The sequence below is a fragment of the Acomys minous genome, assembly GCF_964271855.1.
Source record: "Acomys minous genome assembly, chromosome: 7".
NCBI classification, from domain to species: Eukaryota; Metazoa; Chordata; class Mammalia; order Rodentia; family Muridae; genus Acomys; species Acomys minous.
Window position 1 is genome coordinate 121400063 of NC_140488.1, and position 22115 is coordinate 121422177.

A 22115-nucleotide genomic window follows, 5' to 3' on the forward strand; every position below is an offset into this window, starting at 1 on the left:
ACATTTCAGTTCTTTGTGTGGCACTGGGGATCAGACTCATGTTCTTATACATACTAGTCAAATGCTTTATCACTGAGCCACATCCCCAGCCCTCAATCATTAATAGCAATTTGGGAGGCAGTTATAGCACCTCCTCTAGTGAAGAGAAGTCAGAGGCTAATCAATGCAGAAACCAAATAATTTAGAGTATGCCCAGTATTTCACTGTGGAAAATTTAGAGTGATTTATTTAACAATGATGTGGTAGTCAACGAACTTAATTATTCAGATGCATTTTTTTTCTACTCTAGAGTTCTGAAGCATTTTACCTCTTGGTAGAAAACAATTTTCAGACTTCAGAAAAGTCTGAAGCTTGCTATGTATAGTAGTTGTCAAAACAAGTAAATTTGCCTTTAGAATTTTGAAAATGTATTCTTTGATCATGTTAAGCAGGTATATAAGGCATTTTGAGCATATGTTATCCCCATCACCCTCTGTTGGTCCCCTTTGTGCCCCACTGAATCACTTCCATGCTTCTTTCCAACTAGGAGCCTTCATACTTTTGTACCACTTTTTCGTGACCCACTGAGTTTAATAAAGTTTGCTAGCTTGAGCATGGGTTAGGGGGCCTATTTACTGGAACAGTGGCTACACCACTGAAGAAAATGACTCCTTCCTCACCTACCGGCAGCCATTAACTACCAGTGGCTCCGCAAGGAGAGGTGTGGCCTCCCAAGCCCCTCATGTATCCCTGAATGTTTAAGGTCCCAGTCTTGTGCAGCTCTTGTGCAAGTAACCACAGCTTCTGTGACTTTGTGAGTGCACTGGCCAGCTATTGAACAGGAAACAGCATTGCACAGTACTTCTACCCATTCTCTGAGTCTTAACAGGTTTCTTCCCTGTTTCCTGGGGTGTTCCTCAAGCCTTAGAGGTGGGGTGATATAGATGTCCCTATATAGGGTTGCATACTCAACAGCCACTTAATTCCCAGCATTAACTACCAGGAAATTTAAAAAGACTAAATACTATATCAAAGTGATTGAATTTTATTTCCATATTTATATGCTTGATAGTAATGCTGGGTTTGTTGTGTTCATTTAAAAATAATAAAACAAGAGCCGGGCACGGTGGCACACACCTTTCATTCCAGCACTCAGGAGGCAGAGGTAGGTGGATCTCTGTAAATTCGAAGCCAGCCTAGACTATAAAGTGAGTCTAGGACAGCCAAGGTTACACTGAGAAACCCTGTCTTAAAAAACAACAACAATAAATAAAACATTAATAAAGTTTCTGTGACTGATTCTATGATTTGTAGACACTTAACGAAATTTCTTGGTTAATTTCTACCCTGCTCACTGCAGTGTATAGGAGATTCCTGGCCTAGAGTCTGCATTCCAGGAATCACAGCTATTTGAATCTTGTATAACTAGATTAGGAAAAAAGATAGAGAACTGGGATGGAGGTAGGGAGACAGAGAGACAGAGACAGAGGAGGGGGCAAGAGCGAAAGAGAGAATGAAAATTCAAGTCAATGTCAGACAAGTAAAACCTTTTTTAATGATAAAGTTTCATGTATCCCAGTCCTAGAATTTGCTATGTAGTTGAGGATGACTTTGAATGTCTGATCCTCTGGTCTCCTCCTCCTGAGTGTTGAGATAAGACGTGTGTGCCAGCTTGCCTGGTATATGCCATACTAGGGATTAAACCCAGGGCTTCTTCCAGGCACTATACCAACTGAGCTATAGACCTAGCCCTTAAACTTTTATTTTAAATGTACCTTCCTTGTTGTCTATTTGACTGATACTCATAGCTTTTGTAATATTTCTGTGATAGAGAGGTGACAGAGAGGATGACCTGGGTCTGATCTCAGCTCTGCTGCATGTTAGTATATGGCTATGGGCAAGTGTTAGTTATAGTAAACCATAATGTGAATATTTATCAATCAAGTCTCTGTTATTGTCTTTTTCCCTACATGAAATATCTTTTGCTCTGATTCTATACATCCCCACTGTGCTGAAGGGTCACATCTTGCCCCACCCCCTTCTTTGACTCTTCCAGCTTGGAGCATTTCTTCCTTCTTCAAGACCTGTTTTCTGTCCCTCCTTACTGGTGCCTGCTACTGTCTGTCCTGCAGAACTGTGTTCATACTTACTTTCTCTTCTATTAACTACATATACTTCGCAACAGCAGTACCTGGGTTTGAGTCATCCAACCCACTTCCCAGTATCCATTCGTGAAATCCATTTGACAGTCATTTATTGAGCATCTCTTCTGATCTGTGCATACAACAGTGAACAATTCACACAAAGTTCTTAAAGCTTGTCTTCTTCAAGGGCCCATTCATGGACTGTCCCACTCATTAAGTTTTGAAACTTTAATGATATAGCTATCTACCAGTATTTGTGTTTAGTGTTAGCGTTGCGCATATGAAGGACAATGATCTCAGTCCACAAGGACCTCACGATATCATAGGGAGACAACCCATTAATAAATAAGTGTGACACATTATGCAATATTTCTCAGAAGAGGTATTTTGGCATTTAAGCCAGAAAATTTCTTGTTCTGAAGACCTGCCAGTGCACTGTGAGATGTTCAACTTCTTGGTTGTCCTATGTATGATTTACTTGTTGTTGTTGTAAATACCTATCTGATGGTTTGAATAAGAAATAGCTCCCACAGTCTCAGGCATTTGAATACTAGGTCCCAGTTCATTGGTACTGTTTGGGTAGGCTTAGGAGGTGTGGCCCTGCTGGAGGATGTGTGTTACCGGAGTTAGGCTTTGAGAGATTAAAGACTCATGTCATTTTTAGTTTGTTCTCTCGGCTTCCTGCTTATGGTTCAGCCACGGTACTTGATGCTATGCTCCTCCTTCATAATGAGTGCTTCCCTTTGGAGTTAAAAGCCCAAATAATCCTTTCTCTAGGTTACATTGGGCATGATGTTTTATTCAAGCAATAGAAAAGGAAACCAGTACACTGACAAAAGCAACTTAAAATAGAGAGGATTTAATTTGGCTCTGTTTCAGAGGCATTTTAGACCATCATTCAGATTAGGATGGTTAACATTTTTGTCAGTGAGAATTTTACTTGGACCTCTTAAAACATTGCAGGAGACAAATCAGACAATACAGTCCAGAAGCAGAAGTGAGGGCAGTCTTCTTCAATTCAAAGTCTGCTCTAGTGAAATAGCATCGTCAACTAGGGTCCACATCCCAACAGTTCCACAACATCCTAAAACAGTGCCAGCAACTGGAGATCAAGTGTTAGAAGACTTAAGTCCTAATTAAAGGAGCAAACTCATGAGTCCATCAGAGATATCTCACATTCAAACTGTAACATTTCACTTGTGATCCCCAAATGCTCATGGCTGTGTCATAAAGCAAAATGAATTTAGTCCAACTATAATGTACCCATAGTCTTAACAGTTTCAATTCAGTTCTAAAGTTCCATGTCTCAGGATCTGAAGAGATGGCTCAGCACTAAAGAGTGATTACAGTATGACTCTTACAGAGGACTGGAGTTTGGTTCCCAGGCCCATTCTGGGTATCTCACAATGGCCTATAATTCAGGTCCAGAAGCTACTGATACCTCTGGTCTCTGCAGTCACACACACACACACACACACACACACACACACACACACACACACACACGCACACACATCACACACACACACACACGCACATACACACAGGGACACAAACACACACACACACAATTTAAAAAATACTTTTCAAAAAATTTGAAGTCTATTGAAACTCACAGCAAGCGTTTAAGCTGTGAGCTTCTGTAAAATCACAAAAACAATACTTTTATTCTTCAGTGCCACATGGTAAACATTCCAATTTCTAATTTCAAAAGAGAAGAACAAGGAGGTAACTATATTGAAACCAAGCAGAGCAACCATTAAACTCTGTACCTCCACATCTAGTATCTGACGTATGTAGTGGCATCATCATACACATTATATCTGTAGGTAATGTATGTTGATCATTTCATCCTTTTTTCTGCTCCTACACCCTTTCAGCCCCTTTTCAACGAATTCCTCTCCTTTATGATCCAGTGTTTAGAGTTGCTTGCATGAGCATGAGTAGCATTATTTCCTGGAGGATAGGCAATAAACTAGTGGCTATTCCCTGAAAATAATGATTCCTCCCTTGCCTAGTAGCTACTAAGAGCCAATAGCTCCTCCCCATCAATGATGAAATGTTGACAGCCAATCTTGTACAGATAAACTTAGATGCTGTGAGTTCACAAATAAAACAGCCATGGCATCTCTACGGTTTCACAGCATTTTACCAGTCCTGTTACATTCTTTTTGCCCTCTCTTCTGCTATGTTCCCTGGGCTGGGTGATGATACAGATGGCCTGTACTAGGGCTGCAGCTCACTGATTTTGGTTATTATTTTGATTTTTTGAGATATGTCTTTCAGTGTCTCCCTAGCTGTCCTGGAACTCTCTATGGAGACCAGGCTGGCCTGAACTCATAGAGATACACCTGCCTCTGCCTTCCAAGTGCTGGGATTAAAGTTGTGTGCCATTACATCTGGCTTTATCTCACTACTTTTGAATTGAGGCCCATTAAAATCACAGGGGACACACACATGAGAGAGGGGGGAGAGAGGCTAGATGGAGGGAGAGGGGAGAGAGGGAAAGCCAGAGAGCCAGATTCTTTTTTTTTTTTTTTTGAGAGCCAGATTCTTTGCCAGAATGTAACATGAATGGCTTCTAGTCCAGCTCCTTATTCCTATCTGAAATCCCATGAGCACTGTTTTACTGTCCACAGTTCCAATAACATCCTGGTCTGCTGAATGGCCCATTAAACTAGACCAATGCTGCAAACTAAGTTCTTCTGTAAATCATTTCCAAAGGCCCAAGAACTTAATGGTCTGGTTTATCACAACCATCTTACTTCCTTTTTTCCTTTGTGTAAGTGTATTTTAATTTAAAAAATTCCATCTTCTTGATACCACTTTTCTTTATAGATTACTTCTGTTTATTTATTTATTTATTTCAGATTTTTTTGTTTCCCTTTATGCACATGAATGCTTATGAATGTTTTGCCTGTGTACATGTACGTCCACCATGTGCATGCCTGTTGGATCCCCTGGAACTGAGGTTATGGATGGGTGGGTGGTTTAAGCCACCATATGACTGCAAAAGGAACAAATGCCTTTAACTATGGAACCATCTCTTCATCCGCAGTTATGTTTATTATTACTGTGACAAAATATCTGATAAAATCAATGTAATGGAAGAAGGATTTTTCTTTTACTGGAGAACTAGAAAATTATTTCTCCTTGGATGAGGTGGCTTAAAGTTAGAGGGCCCTTCACTATAGTGTCTCTTCTTTCCTAGAGGAAAAACAAGAATGTCACTGGAGACCACAAGCAAGGTTAAAGAATGTCTTTAGGAATCTTGATGGCAGTTAGTTAAAGGATTTACTTGGTGGAGCTTGGGTAATGGCAAACACAAATAATTAATAATAATAGTTCCAAAAGTAGGGACTGTGAATCCCAGGTCTTCAAACCATCTGAACTGGTTCCCAGTGGTCCATTTAGAACAGAAATGCAAGTTCTTGATTAATGCTTAACTGTCTTCAGTAGGGTGTCACTTTTAACACTTACTGGATAATTGGGCCTTGTTATTTACAGGTGAACCCTGACAGTAATTCTTTGGAGTCTGGCAGCTGTTGAAGCCACATCCTTTTAAGTAGGCTAAAGTCTATCTCCTAGTGTTGAGGAGCATAAAAGTCCCATTGTCAAACCTGGCCAGAGTAAGCATCCTGTTTAGGAGCCGGAAGAACTTTGTGGGATTTTTTTAAAAAAATAAGTGTAGATACATTTATTGTTTCACAGTGTCATATACAGTCATATACTTTGAACATATTCACACACACACACACACACACACACACGAGAGAGAGAGAGAGAGAGAGAGAGAGAGAGAGAGAGAGAGAGAGAGAGAGAGAGAGACCTTCTCTCTCCCACCACCACGTTTCTTCTTCCCAAGTCCTCTTCTTCCTTTCATTTTGGTGACCCACTGGGTTTAATTAGGTTTACATGCATAAGATAGATGGAAAGTTATTTATTTACTGGAACATGAACAACTTAACTAGTGGCTATGCCATGGAGAAGTGTGACTACCCTTTTCCTCAGTAACCATTAAGTGCCAGTAGCTTCTCAGGGAGAAGTGAAGCCTCATATACCCTCACACCTGATCATATTGGAATGTTTTGCATACAGTCTTATGCAGGTCTATCCAGCTCTTCTTTGAGGTCATGGATAGAGAAGCCATGCTATTTCCAGAGGATAGAATTCCACAGTCATCCTTCACATCTTCTGGCTCTTAGTTTTTGTTTTGTTTTGTTTCTTCATCCTCTTCCCATGATGTTCTCTGAACTTTGGACAGGGTGATACAGCTGTTCTATTTAGGGCTATCTATACTTTTTTAAATTAACCAAATAAGCAGCTGATGGTGTTGATGCCTGCCAGACATGAGAGGCCCTGGCGGGAGGATCATGAGTCCAAGATCATCATTGCCTATGTATTAGTTCAAGAAAGCCAGCCTGGGCTACATGAAAACCTGCTTCAAAATACAAAACAAAAGAAATTGATCAAAAGCATCCTTCTCCACGTGGCAAGACTCATGAACCCCTTTAGTGAACTTTTATTTACCTAGACTATAAACACACAGACTTAGAATCAGTAATTGGAACTTTTAAAAAGATTTATTCATTTATTATGTATACAATGTTTTGCCTGCACATATACCCGCAGCCCTAAAGAGGGCACTGGATCTCATTATAGATGATTGTGAGCCAACATGTGGTTGCTAGGAATTGAACTCAGGACCTCTGGAACAGCAGTCACTGCTCTAAACCTCTGAGCTCTCTCCAGCCCAATAATTGGAACTTTTATCTGAGCTATCTGAATGATTTTCTCTAGTTGTTTGAGCAGAAACCTAGAAAACTTATGTAGTTTTAGTTCTGAAAGGGGAACAATAGTGAAACTGAAGACACATCCCTTCAGACGGAGGGCATTTTTGCTTTAAGTACTTTACCTATTTATAGAGAGGCAAATCTCTGTTTGTTAGAACCCCCCTTTAGGATCCTTTTTACATATTAATATGGGAAGAATTAATTTTCATTATGGCAGTTTTTTTTCCTTTGTGCGTGCATGGGTGGGTGCGTGTGTAGACAGTGGACAACATTGTGAAGTTGATTCTTTACATCTCTATGGGGGTTCTGGACATGAAACCCAAGTCATCAGGCTTGCACTGCCAGCGCCTTGCCTGCTGAGCCATCTTGCCAATCCCATTATGGCATTTTCAATCAAAATTTGGTTTTGTTGTTCTCCCACTGCCCCCTTTCCTCATTATTGCCTTCTTTTGTTCCCTTCCTCCCTCCCTCCCTTCCCTTCCTCCCTCCCCTTCCCTTCCCTTTTTTTTCTCAAGACAGTGTTTCTCTTTGTAGCCTGCTCTGTAGACCTGGGTGGCCTTGAACTCACAGAGATCTGCCTGCCTCTGCTCCACCGAGTTATGTAATTTAAGGTACCACTACCAGCTTTCCTTTCCATTTTCTTGTCACATAATGAGCTCTTTCATTTTTGTTTCAGGCTTAGGATTCTCCTACTAACCTAGTAGCCTTTAAGGGATTGCTTTTGTTTCCTTGAGCAGAAGTTTTGTAAGTTCCTTGTCTCAGACCATTTATCTTTTATTTTTGTAAAATATAATTGAGGAAGGCTCATTTTTATCTTTTAAATTTATGAGGCTGAGTTCTGTACTTGGACTGGATGTTTTAAGGAGTGTCCTGTAGGCTTTCTGAAGAAGGTAGTAATTAAAATAGAAAATGTAGAGAGTGTCCATAAGAAAATTTTATGATCAAGACAGTAGGGCCTGGAGCATACATCATGCATATAGGTGTCCATTACATGGATATTTTTAAATATAATTTAATGATGACAATAAGTGCTGAAGAGCTAGTGGGACAGAGAATCTGGACTTTTTATGGCTGATATAAACACCACAGATTGGGGCTGGAGAGATAGCTCCATGGTTTAGAGCACTGGCTGCTCTTCCACAGGACCAAGATTCCCAGCACCCACATGGCAGCTCATAGCTGTAACGCCAGTTCCAGGGGTTCTCTCTGATGCCTTCTTCTGGATTCTGCAGGCACAGACATGCATGCAAGCAGAATACCACCATAGATTTCGTCAGAGACTACTGGAATTTGTCAGGGTTTTTTTTTCTTCCTGACCAGTATGTTTAACGGCATCCATTAGAATAGATCCTGATAACTGGCGTAGTACTCACAGTCCTTGTTTCTGTTTAGTCTAGTTGAGTACTACCCATTCTTCCACTCTTTAGTTGCAGTGTCCCTGCCTAGTGTCTCTTCATTCTGCAGACATTCACTGGCTAGTGTCTAACCTCTGGGTCCCCTGTGGCCTCTTTGATCAGAAGGGCAGGTTACTGGGGTTGGAGGGCCCTTTTAGTGGGGTCTTATTTTCCTTTGGGTCCTGGTTGACTTTGAAAGCTATGAGTCAAAATATTAGCTATCTTCTTAGCTTTTTTTTTTCACTTTGGATTTCCTCGCTGAGTTTTGGCTCTTGAAAACCCAGGAATGGTTTCTCGATCCTTTTTTTTTAAAGAGGCAGGATTACGGTCACACAGGATAGCCTGAAACCCACCAGGCTAGTTCCACACTCACAGACACCTTTCTGCCTCAGTCGCCCAAGTTGTAGGATTACAGACATGTGCCACCACACCCGCACAGCTTTTTTCAGTCTTCAAAAGGTAGTAATGGATTTAATTTTGACATTGGCATAACATTTGGGTAAAGCCTAGGCTCATAGTACTTTAGCTCTTAGGGGTATGATATTTTAGCCATATTCACACATATGGTATTGACTATACTATATAGAAACTTAATAATAGTAATGCTTACTGTCAGAATTGTGGTAGATCTTCCCTGTAAGTGCATTCCTTACAACTTTGTTTTTCTTTGTTCTTTAGCTGCACACTAAAGATAATGAATTTTGGCCTGTTTTGGATGCAACCTTTGTAATGGTGGCTCGAGATTCTGAAAATAAAGGGTAATTGCTGTTTTTTCATAATTCCTTAATTTGAAAAGTTTCAATGATCCATAAGACTGGAGAGAAAACTAATGAGTTTCCATATGCCTATGACCTGAATTTAACAGATATAATTGTATCATCTTTGCAAAAATATATAGTTTTTAATCTAAAGAATCTGCAATTTTAAAACAAATCTCATACACATTTTACCTCTGAATACTTTAGTGTAGGCATTTTTAAATGTAGATATTTTGTTTTATTTATTAGCTATACACACTATGTGGTGAGTAAACCCACCATCCATACTTCCAAGGCTGTGGTAGTCACCGTTTTACTTTCAGGTTGATTTGTTTTTAGCTTCTGCATTTGAGAAAGAAAAGTGGTTCTTGTTTTACCATGTTTGGCTCACTTCGCTTCACATAATGTACTCTAGTTCAATACATTTTGCCTCAGATAACAGAACTTGCTTCTTTTTTTTTTTAAAGAAGAACCTTTTTATTTGCTAATGGGTAGTAACTAAAAAGAGCGGTATGTGAAGATGCACACAGAGTCACTGCATTTCCCAGCCAATAACTTAAAATTGTCTTTACCACAAAATCCACCAATTACCTTAATCTTGCAGAGTTTCATTGTTACCTCTGCCAAAGAAAAGAAAGTTCATCTACTGGACAGACACAAAAAGCCTACATCTATGTGATCTACACATTTCTTATTAAGTTCAGTGCTCATTAGACAGAAAAATTGACTCTCTGACATCTCAGTAATGTAGTTACTCATAGTTATTAATTATGATGCTTCAACAGATTTAAGACGTAAAGAAGATATTTGTTTGTTTGTTTGTTTATTTACTTTACATCCTGGTCATATCCCCATCCCCACGTACCTCCCAGTTTGTTCGATTGCTAGCTTGGCTGCCTGGTTGGTTTTGGTTTTTCCAAGGTGAGGTTTCTCTATGTAATAGCCCTGGCTGTCTTGGACTTCCTTTGTAAACCAGACTAGCCTTGAGCTCAAAGAGATCCACCTGCCTCTGCCTCCCGAGTGCTGGGATTACTGGCGTGCATTTAAAATAGCTTTATTGAGATTTAATTCATGTACTATATGATTCACCCACTGAAAGTGTACAATTTATATTTTTATATACTTACAAGTTGTACATTCTCTTAAGTGTGCTATAATCTAGCCTACTTTTTTTGTCCCAATAATCCTCTTACTGTTGTGTATCATTAACTTGTTGAAAGGTTAGACTAACTAGTACACAAAATACCCTACTTCCTGGATTTGCCTTATTGCTTCTTTATGATGTCTTTCTTTTTATCTGGTACCTTGTACCTACTATTATCTGGAGCTTCGTGTTAAATTCAGAGTCAGGATGCTGGTGAGAGCCTATTTTCAGAGTTACTCTTCCTGAGTGTTGTGTCAGGATCTCTGAGTTCAGTAAGTATTGGGGTCCCACCTGGGACGTTGCTAAGATTGATCTGTGTATTCAACCAGGGATAAGCTGATCTCTCCACAGTGAAGTTCAGTTTTGTGATTACCTACTTCTCCTTCCATATTTTATACATATTCACTTACTTATTTACTTGATTGATTGAGTAAGTGAGCGCGCGTGCATGCGCGCACAGGTTAGAAGACAACTTTTGGAAGTTACTTCTCTCCTTGTGGGTCCCAGGGTTTGAACTCAAGTTGTCAACCTTGGTAGCAGGCACCCTCTTCTACACAGCCCTCTCAGCAGCTACTAACTAAGAATAAAGAGTTGCTCGATTATCTAGTGACATGATATTCCCACTTCTTTTCTCTCTTTAAAAAGTGTATTTGACTCCCACGGATTTGGTATATTATGTATATTACAATCAATTATGGTTCTTGCTCTTTGATGTTCAGAGTATGTTGTCTTTGGCCAGGGGTTGGGATGCCTTTGTCCTATCAGCCTATCCTCATTAGCCTTTTGTTTTGGTTCTAATTTCTGTAAATTTGTATTTACAAAAGTAACATTTTATTGTACTATTTTCCTAGCTAGTCATGGAGGTGGGTTTAAGGAAATAAATGAAAAGAAAATAATTTCTTTGTTATTAATTATACTCCAACCACCATGATTTCAGCAGGATTTTTAGTTCCAGTTCCCTGTTCCTTTTAATTTATTCTTTGATAACCTTACACACACACACACACACACACACACACACACACACACACACACACAAACACAATGTAGTTTGATCGTATTTACCTCTTATTCCCTTCCTATTCTTATTCTCATTCTCTTAGTCTTTTCCCCATGCCTCTTGAACCTCCTTTTCCCAAGAAGTCCTCCTCCTCATTTTATGCCTTTTTAGTGGCCTACTGAGTTTACTTAGGGTTGCTTACATGAGTATGAGGGAATGTAATTTATTGGAGCATGAGCAGCTTATCAGAAATTACTGCACTCAAGTGAATGACAGGTTCCCCCCCCCAGGCAGTTCTCTGGGACAGGTGGGACTGCATGAGCCTCTGCTCATCCATAAGACAATGGTGATGGCCTCCAGTTAGTGCAAGTAGCCACAGCTGCTGTGAGTTCATGAACATAAACTGTAATATCATGTCCAGGAGATAGTGATTCTTCCCCGGCTTTCTACTCTTATATCTGTATTGTCATGGTTCCCTGTGCCTGGACTGACCAATAGACACCTCATTTAGTGATGAACACTCATTATTCTCAACTCTTTGACTGACTGTCTCTACATTAACCTCTGGCTACTACTCGAAGAAGCCATCTCTCTGTAAGGCTAAGGGGAGCATTTATCTATGCTGTTAGTTCTTCACACCTTCCTGCCCTCTGCTATGACAAAATGGTTTAGGCTTATCTTAATACCTCTTTCCCAAGGTCTGGAGTTAGCCATTTAATCCATAGACTCCTGGGGCCCCTTTTAGTGGGAACTGATATCAGGCCCCAAAAGACAGCTGCTGAAACTATATTGGTAGCAGTATTTTGCCACTGTTTTTATGCCTCTGTGTATAGAGCTAGGATATATGTTAAACAAACAAAAAGCTTCAGGAGTTTAAATGAACATTTCTTGGGTGAAATTTAAGTATATAGGATTTACATCTTTTACTCTCACATTGGATACTTGGTTTCCAGCAACAGTTACTTGCCCAAGGCTTGCAAACTGAAAACTGTTTAGTTGGATGGGAATTGCTACTGTATTGTTTGCTCAGGACAATCTGGTAACCTAATTGCATATGTATTGGAAACCAGACTTGGGAGTCAGGATTGAGATTTTTTTTCCCTGTTATATAGAAGGCTTGTTTGGAAAACCAAGTTAAGAATGAAAACTACTTTAAGCCATGTGTGGTGGCACATGCTTTTTATAATCCCAACACTTGGAAGGTTGTTAGTTTATGGCCAACTTATGGTAAGTAAGCCCTGTTGTTTTTAACAAAATCTCAATTGTTCGATTTTACCAATGAGGACTCAGGAGCCAGATGCTGGGATGAAAGCCTGCTAGCTCAGAGAGGCCGAGAAAGCACCCATTTGACCTTCCTCTTCAGCTACTGTCCCAGAAGTAATGCCCCCTCTCCCGTGCTGTCTCAAAAAACCTCCTTCAAACTCAGTGTTCCTCCCTTCTACTCCCTCCTGGATTCCTCTATAATATGTCTACTTTCTGTCAACTGGTTCTTTGCTCTGCATCAAGCAGAAAGCTCTTGGGTTAAAAGTACGTGATAAGGCTGAGCCACACCACAACTAAAAACAGGTTTTTCCAGTAGATAAGACCATCTCGTAAGTTCACACACAGTATGATCAGATATCCTGCAAGAGAGACCCCATTCTAAGGAAGCGAAAGACGAAACCCCATAATACCTGTGATCTGAACAACGAATAATACATGTATACTCCTACTACGTTCATCTGATCTTCTGTGACTAGCGGCAGACCCAAGACTCATTTGCAAAAATGAGGCAATTGCTCCAGTTTCTCTTTAAGGGGATGCATTTCAACTTTCCAAACTTCCCATTTCAGTTTTTGTTTCTTTTTTTAATTAATTAATTTATTACTTCACTTCACATCTTGATCACAGCCTCCCTCCTCTCCTCCCAGTCCCACTCACAGTCTCTCTCCTCATTCTCCCTCTCCTTCTCTGGTTCCAAAATACACCTGCCTATGGCGCCTCCTCTCTCACTGAGACCAGTCATGGCAGCCCACCTATGTGGAAGGGATCCAAAAGCAGGTAACAGAGCTAAAGACAGTCCCCCCTCCAATTGTTAGGGGACCCATGTGAAGAACAAGCTACATATTTGCTGCATATGTGAAAAGTTCTAGGTCCATCTCACGCATGCTTTCTGGTTGGTAGTTCAGTCTCTGAGAGCCCCAATGGACCCAAGGTTAGTTGCATCTGTAGGTTTTCATGTGGTGTCCTTGACCTCTGGCTCCTTTATTCCTCCCACTCTTCTACAAGACTCTGCAAGCTCCACCTATTGTTTGGCTTTGGGTCTCTGTATCTCTTTCCACTAGCTGCTGGGTGGAGCCTCTCAGAGGACAGCTATGCTAGGCACCTCTCTGCAAGCATAGCAGAGCATCATTAATAGTGTCAGGGCCTGGCTCTCTCCCATGGGGTGGGTCTCAACTTGGCCCAGTCAGGAGTTGGCCATTTCCTAAATCTCTGCTATATCTCTTTCAGCAGCAGTTCTCAACCTATGAGTTGAGACTCCCACAGAGTTTGCATATCAGATATTTACATTACAATGCCTAACTAGCAAAATTATAGTTGTGAAGAAGCAATGAAATAATTTTATGGTTGGAGGATGACCACAACATGAGGAACTGTATTAAAGGGTCTCAGCATTAGGAAGGTTGAGGGCCACTGCTTTAAATACTTTTTAGATTTTATTTATTTATTGGTGCATACATGCACATGACATGGCACATGTATGGAGGTTAGAGGAAAACTTCCAGGAGTCAGTTTGCTTCTTCAACCATGTTGATCTGTGGACTAAAATGCAAGTCATCACACTTGTCAGCAAGTTCCTTTATGAGCTGAGTGACATTTTTTGTCCTATACATTTTTTTGTGTGTGTTACATAATATCTTGGTTTCTTTTCCTGTTGCTGTATTAAAATACCCTAACAAAAGAGTTTAAGGGAGAAAGGGCTTCTTGTGGCTCACAGGTCAATATAGAGAAGTCAAGGCAGCAGGAGCTTAAAGCTGGTGGTCATATTGCATCCACAATCAGGAAGCAGATAACATGAGTGAATGCTTGTGTTCAGCTCACTTTTTATAACTTCTATATTCCTGGATCCCAGGCAGAAAATGATGTCACTCATAGTGGTCTTCCCATGTCCATCCAGGAGCCTATCTTCCAGATGATACCAGATTCTGTCAGATTGACAACACTAACCATCACAGTGTGCATTCATTGTACATTTGATGGATTTCAGAAAGACTTTTTTTGCACAAGTGTATTATAGATGTGAATCATATTGGCCCCAACCATCTTTTCTTTTCTTGTTCCTTCCTCTACATTTCCACAGAGTATCATTTCTAATTAGATACCATATATAATATATATATGTACATGTGTATATACATATGTATATATTATGTTTTGGCTTGAAATCTAAGATTCACAAATGATATGTATATTGGATTCTTTCACTACAGTGAAGAACTTTTTCACTTGTTTTTTAAATTCTGAGGAATTCATTTTTTTGAAGAATATTTTTAAAATTTATTTTATTATTTTTTTCAGATTACAACTCAGTTGTTGTCCCATCACTTGTATCCTCCCATTCCTCCCTCCCTCCTGCTTTCACCCTATTCCCCTCCCCTATGACTGTGACCAAGGGGACCTCCTCCCCCACTATATGGTCATAGGCTATCAAGTCTCATCTTGGTAACCTGCTTATTCTTTCTTTGAGTGTCACCAGGCCTTCCCACCAAGGGGAGGTGGTCAAATATGGAGCACCACAGTTCATGTCAGAGTCATTCCGTGTTCTCCACATAACTGTGGAGAATGTCCTGTCCATTAGCTAGATCAGAGTAGGGGTTCAATGTTTACTGCATGTATTGTCCTTGGATAGTGCAATAGTTTTTGAGCAGACCACCCTGGGCCCCATCCACCCTTCATAATGTCCTTGAAGAACTTTTTTTATTCATCATTTTTATTTCTTAACTACATATAATGTTTGTTTTAATTTTTTATTTTGAAGACATTGAGATTTTTGTAAAGTCCAAGTCAGTTGTCTTGTAGAATGTTCTAACTCATGAATAGAATCAGATTTAAATTTGCACCTGGTGCCTGTATCCTGTTGTAGTTGTTGTGTTTAGTTTTTTTTTCGGGGGAGGGAGGGGTTGGTCCCTTTTTGAGACAGAGCCTTATGGAGGTCAGGCTCGCTTCAATTCATTATGATGCTGACCTTGGTTGGACCCCTAATCCTGCTTCCCTTATCTCTCATGTGCAGGATTACAGGTATATGCCGCTGTGCCCGACTTCAGTATAATTTTTATAATGTACACTTTCTAGTGTATAGTTAGATCTATAAACAGACGACTTACTAATTATTCCAGTGTCCTTGTCTGAGGCTGTCAGTAAGCATTTCCTAATACAAATGGCGAAAGAAAACTTCTTCATGTTGGTAGTGCTGGCCTCCTAGGGCCTTACATACACCAGGCACAGCACACAACCTTGAGACATAAACCTGATGAAGGCTTCAAAACTGAAGGTAGTTATTCATCTTAAATTGTTATTAGATAATAGTATACACTATGTTGTGTGTTTTTTTAAGTTTTTAAGTTTTTTTGTTTTTTGTTTTTTGTTTTTTGTTTTTTGGTCAAACTGGCCTTAAACTTGACATCCTCCTGTCTCAGGATCCCTACTCTTGGGAATACAGAGGTGAGCTATCAAACCCACATCTTAAACTAAAATTTTCTGTTTTCTTTAGGCCGGCATTTGTAAATCCACTCATCATTGAAAATGAAGAAGAAGAGGAGCTCTTTAGACAAGGAGAGCGTATGTTAATTTGTTTATAGCAAAATGAAAAATTTTAAGTATATGAATTTTACTATATACATTTATATATTTTACATTATGTATATACTTATATATATACTTATACACATATTTTACATATATTGAACATTATATGGATCCCTTATAATAGTCATATGTCTTATTCATATGAGGAATTTTTTTCTTTTTGGTTTTTCAACACAGGGTTTCTCTGTGTAGCCTTGGCTCTCCTGGACTCACTCTGTAGACCAGGCTGGCTTCAAACTCACAGATGTTTGCTTGCCTCTGCCTCCCTTAGTGCTCGGATTACAGGCATGCACCACCACACCTTGTTTAGGAATCTTTTGATAGTAAAAAAATTATATTTTGTTCCATGGAGATTGTGCTTTTAATTGTTTTATTGATGAGAAAGTATTACATGAATCAATTTGTCTTTTCATTTTTTAAAATTTGGTCTGGTTTGTTTTTTGTGTTCTATAGTTTGTTTTGTTTCTTATTTATTTATTTATTTATTTATTTATTTATTTATTTATTTATTTGAGACAGGGTTTCTCTTTGTAGCCTTGCCTGTCCTTGACTCACTTTGTAGACTAGGCTAGCCTCAAACTAACAGAGATCCACCTGTCTCTGCCTCCCCAAGTGCTGGGATTACAGGTTGCACCACCACGCCCGGCATATTTTATTATTTGAGAATTTCATACATGCATATAATGTGCTTTGGTCAAATCCTCTCCTATCCACTACTTCGTTTCCCTCCTTCCCCACCCATTTTCTTCCCAGCTTCATGTACTCTTTTTTTAAAAACTTCACTGAGTCCTCTTACTGCTGCCAGTACTAAGTACGTGGAGACAGGGCCATTTACTGGAACATGGGTAGCTATTTTTTATGAAATAGGAAGTGTGTCTTAGTGCTTTAAGTGCTAGTCAGGTCAGGGCTCTATATCAGGATGATATCCATTATTCTTACACTAAACTGATATAATTTCCATCTGAAAGAAAATGCTCCGGCTGGAGAGATGGCTTAGCAGTTAAGAGCACTGGCTGATCTTCCAGTGGACTGGGTTCAATTCCCAGCACCCACATGGCAGTTCACAACTATCTGTAACTCCAGTTCCAGGGACTTGACACCATTATACAGATATACCTGCAAGCAAAACATCAAAGCACATAAAATAAAAATATATTAAATCATTAAAAATGCCTTTGAGTGGGGATGGTGCAGGCCTTTAATCCCAGCACTCAGAAGACAGAGGCAGGTTGATCTCTGAATTTGAGTCCAGCCTGGTCTATAGAAGTGAGTTCTAGGATGGCTAGGACTACACAGAGAAACCCGGTCTCGAAAATAAAAAAATAAAACAAAACCAAAAATAAATAAATAGATGTCTTTTTAAAAAAGAAAAAAATTACTCACTGGACAAAACTGAAGTTTTTGATGTTACTGGGTTTAGAACCCAGGGCCTTGTCCATGTGAAAAAGCTATTTTACCATGGAACCATGTCCATACTCCATCTCTGGAAATTTTATGTGGTCTCTGCATCCTTCCCTTGGATACATGTACAAATTATTCTGGTGGGTTTTTTTTTTCTGTTTGTAATTTGTTCACTTTACATCCCGATTGTAGCCCCCTCCCTTGTTGCCTCCCAGTCCCACCCTCCCTCCCTTATACTCTCTCCCTCCCTCCCCTAGTCCTCAGAAAAGGAAGCCCTCCTCCCCTAACATCTGACCTCAGCCTATCAAGTCTTACCTGGACTGCCTGTATCTTCATCCTCCACAGCCTGGCAAGGCTGCCCCACCAGGGGAAATGATCAACATGTGGGGGCCAAAGTCCATTACAGAAGTAGTCCCTACTCCCCATATTATAGGACCCACAAGGAGACTGCACTGCCTATCTACTACATGTAAACAGAGGGTCTAGGTCCTCACCATGCATGGTCCTTGATTGGTGCATCAGTCTCTGTAGCACCCCCTTCCTCCAGCACCCCCTCCTCCTCTGCTCAGATTTGTTGGCCTGTTACTCTCCTTGTGGAGCTCCTGTGTTCCACCCCGGAGTTTGGCTGTGTGTGTCAGCATCTGCTTGGATCTCCTGCTGGGTGGAGTCTTTCAGAGGATCTTTATGGTAGATTCCCTTCCTGTTCCTTCTCTTCATTTGTTTCCGTTCTATTCTATTTGCCTTTCTCAATGAGAAGTAAGCATTCTCCCTAGGGTCCTCCTTGTTATTTAGCTTCTTTAGGTCTGTGTATTGTAATGTGTTTAATCTGAATTAAGTGGCTAACATCAGCTTATGAGTGAGAATATGTCATGTGTGTCTTTCTGGGTCTGGGTTACCTCATTCTGGGTGATCGTTTCTAGTTCCATCCACTTGCTTGCAAATTTCAAGATTTCCTTGTTTTTAATAGCTGAGTAGTATTCCATTGTGTAAATGTACCTGTTTCTTTCTTTTCTTTTCTTTTTTTTTAACGATTTATTTATTTACTTATTGTGTATACAGTGCTCTGCCTGCATGTATGCCTGCAAGCCAGAAGAGGACATCAGATCTTATTACTGATGGTTATGAGCCACCATGTGGTTGTTGGGAATTGAACTCAGGACCTCTGGAAGAGCAGCCAGTGCTCTTAACCTCTGAGCCATCTCTCCAGCCCCCAATGTACCAGTTTCTTTATCCATTATTCAGTTGAGGGACATCTAAGTTGTTTCAATATTCTGGCTATAATGAATAAAGCTGGCAAGGATGTGGAGAAAGGGGAACACTCCTCCATTGCTGGTGGGAGTGCAAACTTGTACAACTACTTTGGAAATCTCTCTCTTGCTCTGGTGGATTTTGAAACTTAGAAATACTTTGTAGGCTGCAAGGCACCCTAGGTGCTGTGGGATGTCCCTCTTGATCATACTTCTTCATTTTTGTACACTTCAGTGAACAAGGGCCGAAGGATTGCTGTTAGCTCCGTTTCGTTACTGAAAATGGCTCCCAGTCCTGAGGAGAGAAATACCATACACGAACTGTTTCTAAGCACACTGGATCCAAAGTAAGTTAAGATGGTGATACTCTCAAGTTGAGAAAGAATTGTAGTCCAAGGTCTTCTCTAGCACCATAGAGAGCCTTTATAACCTCTTTCCTCTCAATAGTAATCATGTTTAATTTATCTCCACTTGCCCAGGACTATAAGTTTTCAGAGTCGAATTTTGCCTCCTAACTCAGTATGGATGGAAAATACAAAACTCAAGAGCTTGGATATTTGTCACCCTCAGGTACTGGAACTTTGTGAATAAACTTCTGAATTTGCTGGATTGCATTCATGATAATTGGTCTAAAATTTGACACACCTTTAAAGGGACCTTTCTATGGTATTATTAATTTCTTTGTTCTCTATATAAGGGCAACCACAGACTTTTATTTATTAATATCTATTTGTTTTATAGGAGAGGAACATTTTCAATCGGATCTTTGGTGGTTTTCTTATGAGAAAAGCCTATGAGCTTGCGTGGGCCACTGCTTGTAGCTTTGGGTGAGTTTGACTTCATTTAACTTCTGAGAAGCAACTTATTGTAATTTAACTAAAAGTAAACATTTTAAACCAGTCTGCATATGAACTACACTCTAGGATTATGCTTTTTATAAGATCTGTGTATGTGTTGGGGCTGGGGTGTGATGGGTTATCAGATTAGTGGCAAATTTTAAAGACGACACGGATCCAAAATCACTAATTCTTTTTCCTTTTACCTATTGCTGTATTTTTTCCAGTATGTCTTTAATTAATAGGCTAACAAAGTCAGGGGAATAGTATTCTGAACTCAAAGTCGAATGCCTCTGGTAATTTTATATAAAAGTTTTATTATATATTCCTCAGTAATTTCATACATGAAAACAATGTATTTAGACCATATCCAGCCCTGCAATTGTGCTTTAATGGATATCACTGTCCACAGTAGCTGCATTTGATAATTCCCCTTTCCTTACATTATTTTTTTGGCCATTGTTATTTTGCACCAATGAATTATTGAGGGAAACATTTGAGATCTGATTTTTGCAATTCACTCCAATTTTGGGCTTTTTCCAATAGTGGTTCCCGGCCATTTGTGATAACAGTTGATGATATCATGTTTCAGAAACCCGTTGATGTTGGCTCATTGCTTTTTCTTTCTGCGCAGGTAAGTGTGTCCTGAAGCATTTCTTGTCATTTGGGTTTGGAAAAGAAGTTGTTCTGTGTTTCTGTTTTGACTGGTTTTCTTCCCCTTTCCTAAAGCAACTGACTTTTGTCTATTATCTGTTAGGTATGCTTCACTCAGAACAATTACATTCAAGTCAGAGTACATAGTGAAGTGGCCTCTCTTGAGAGTAATGAGCATACGACCACCAATGTCTTCCATTTTACATTCATGTCGGAAAAAGAAGTACCCTTGGTTTTCCCCAAAACATATGGAGGTAAGCTGTGATGACTGTTTCTTTCTAATGATAAGATGAAATTCTCAGGAAAAAGTCTGCTTTCTCCCCCATGGTGTGGCAATGAACCCAGGGGGTTGTATGTATTAAGCAAGCACTCTGCAATTGAGCTGTATTTCCAGCCCTCTTCTTTTAAATTACCTTTACCCCAGGGATTCACATGAGCTAGACATGTGATCTACCACTGCGTTATATTCCTAGCCCTCCCTCTTCTTTTAAATTATCCTCAGCAGTGTTTCCATGCCTCTTAGCCCAGGAACATGTCTTTGGTGGATTTTAATTTGAAAGTTCTGTGGCCCTGAAGGACAAAGATGACTTTTGACCCTCCAGGAGTGGCTGTTGATGCTTTGCACAGCTGTTGTACACAGAGCTGGTGTGAAATGCAAGCAGCCACTGATAGTAAAAGATTGGTGCAGCCAACAAAAAGGGATAGAGTCAGGTTCTACTCTCTTAAGATAGTTGTAAATCCCCATCCCCAAAGTATATCCCTGTTGTTGGTTTTGTACATGCAGTGTTTTCCTAGTATTCCCAAACAGTCATTCATCTGTAGGACTGTTCAGAGTGCTGCAAATTTCTCCCACGGTGTCTTTCTTGTGTTTCAGAGTCCATGTTGTATTTAGATGGACAACGGCATTTCAAGGCTATGAATGTCCCAGTGATTTTGGAAAAGGACTGCCCTGTGGAGCCCTAAGATAATATCAGTTGTTGTAAACTAGCATTCCCTGCACAGCCACGTAGTGCCAAATAAAGGCATTCTTGAAAGTATTGATGTTCACATTGCTTTTCATCCCCCATGGAGGGGAATATATATAGCTTTTAGAATGCTCAGATGGAGCTGAAGGGTGAAAGAATGATTAAACAATAAAATCTTTTACAATGATGTGAATTTTGAGCCTACTATGTTGCTTCCAACCACTGTCTTCCGAAGACTTCAGTCAATGTCTTTTTATACAGTTGGACACATTCTTCTGAGTGTCATTCCTTTTAACCATGACTGATTTGCCTCTGCTGTCTAAAATCTTATCAATTCTATATGATTGTGGTTTTTTTTGCTTCCCTCTCCATGGTTTTATTGTTGATGGAGGGTAGATGGGAGGCGGGGAATGGGGGGGTGTTAAAGGAATTCCTGAAAGTCTGTGGCATCTGTAAAGATTTATGAGAGGGTTTAAATCTAAAGCTTTTGTGAAGTGTTCAGGCATGAGCTTGATGAGGAAACTCAGAACCCTTTGTTCCTGCTTGTATTTACTAGATACACAATGCTATGGGCTAGGTAGGACATATCTTGATTGAAATACAGTAACTGCTCATGCTTCTGGAGCATTTTCATGGTAGGCAGGCATTTGGCCTGTATGAGATCATATTTTTTTTTTACGATGCAAAAATACAAGGGTCTCATTTATTTATTGTTCAGCTTAAGCTGGACCCACACTATCACTGACACAGCAGATCAGGTGCAAGTCCCGAGTACAAGTGGGAAAGAACTTTTTACAGATTGTAGTGAGCAGAAAGCTGGTAAGTGGGTTTCTAGTTTGGCAAGCATCCTATTGATTATTTCTTTTCTTTTAAAAAATTTTTATTAATTTATTCAGATTACATCTCAGTTGTTATCCCATCACTTGTCTCCTCCCGTTCCTCCCTCCTGCTTTCA

At 39.9% G+C, this 22115-nt stretch overlaps 1 protein-coding gene across 4 annotated transcripts in view; it reads left to right on the plus strand.

Moving 5' to 3' along the window:
- ACOT9 (acyl-CoA thioesterase 9) overlaps positions 1-21232 on the plus strand; it is a 78856-nt gene extending 57624 nt beyond the window's left edge. For all 4 annotated transcript variants that reach the window (XM_084791133.1, XM_084791132.1, XM_084791131.1 and 1 more), the window contains 8 exons: positions 8989-9068; positions 15963-16030; positions 18941-19052; positions 19185-19275; positions 19447-19532; positions 20088-20175; positions 20299-20449; positions 21070-21232. In XM_084791133.1, the coding sequence (XP_084647259.1) occupies positions 8989-9068; positions 15963-16030; positions 18941-19052; positions 19185-19275; positions 19447-19532; positions 20088-20175; positions 20299-20449; positions 21070-21158 (765 nt within the window). In that variant the 3' untranslated portion in view covers positions 21159-21232. The remainder of the gene's footprint in view (positions 1-8988; positions 9069-15962; positions 16031-18940; positions 19053-19184; positions 19276-19446; positions 19533-20087; positions 20176-20298; positions 20450-21069) is intronic.
- The last annotated feature ends 883 nt before the right edge of the window (positions 21233-22115 follow it).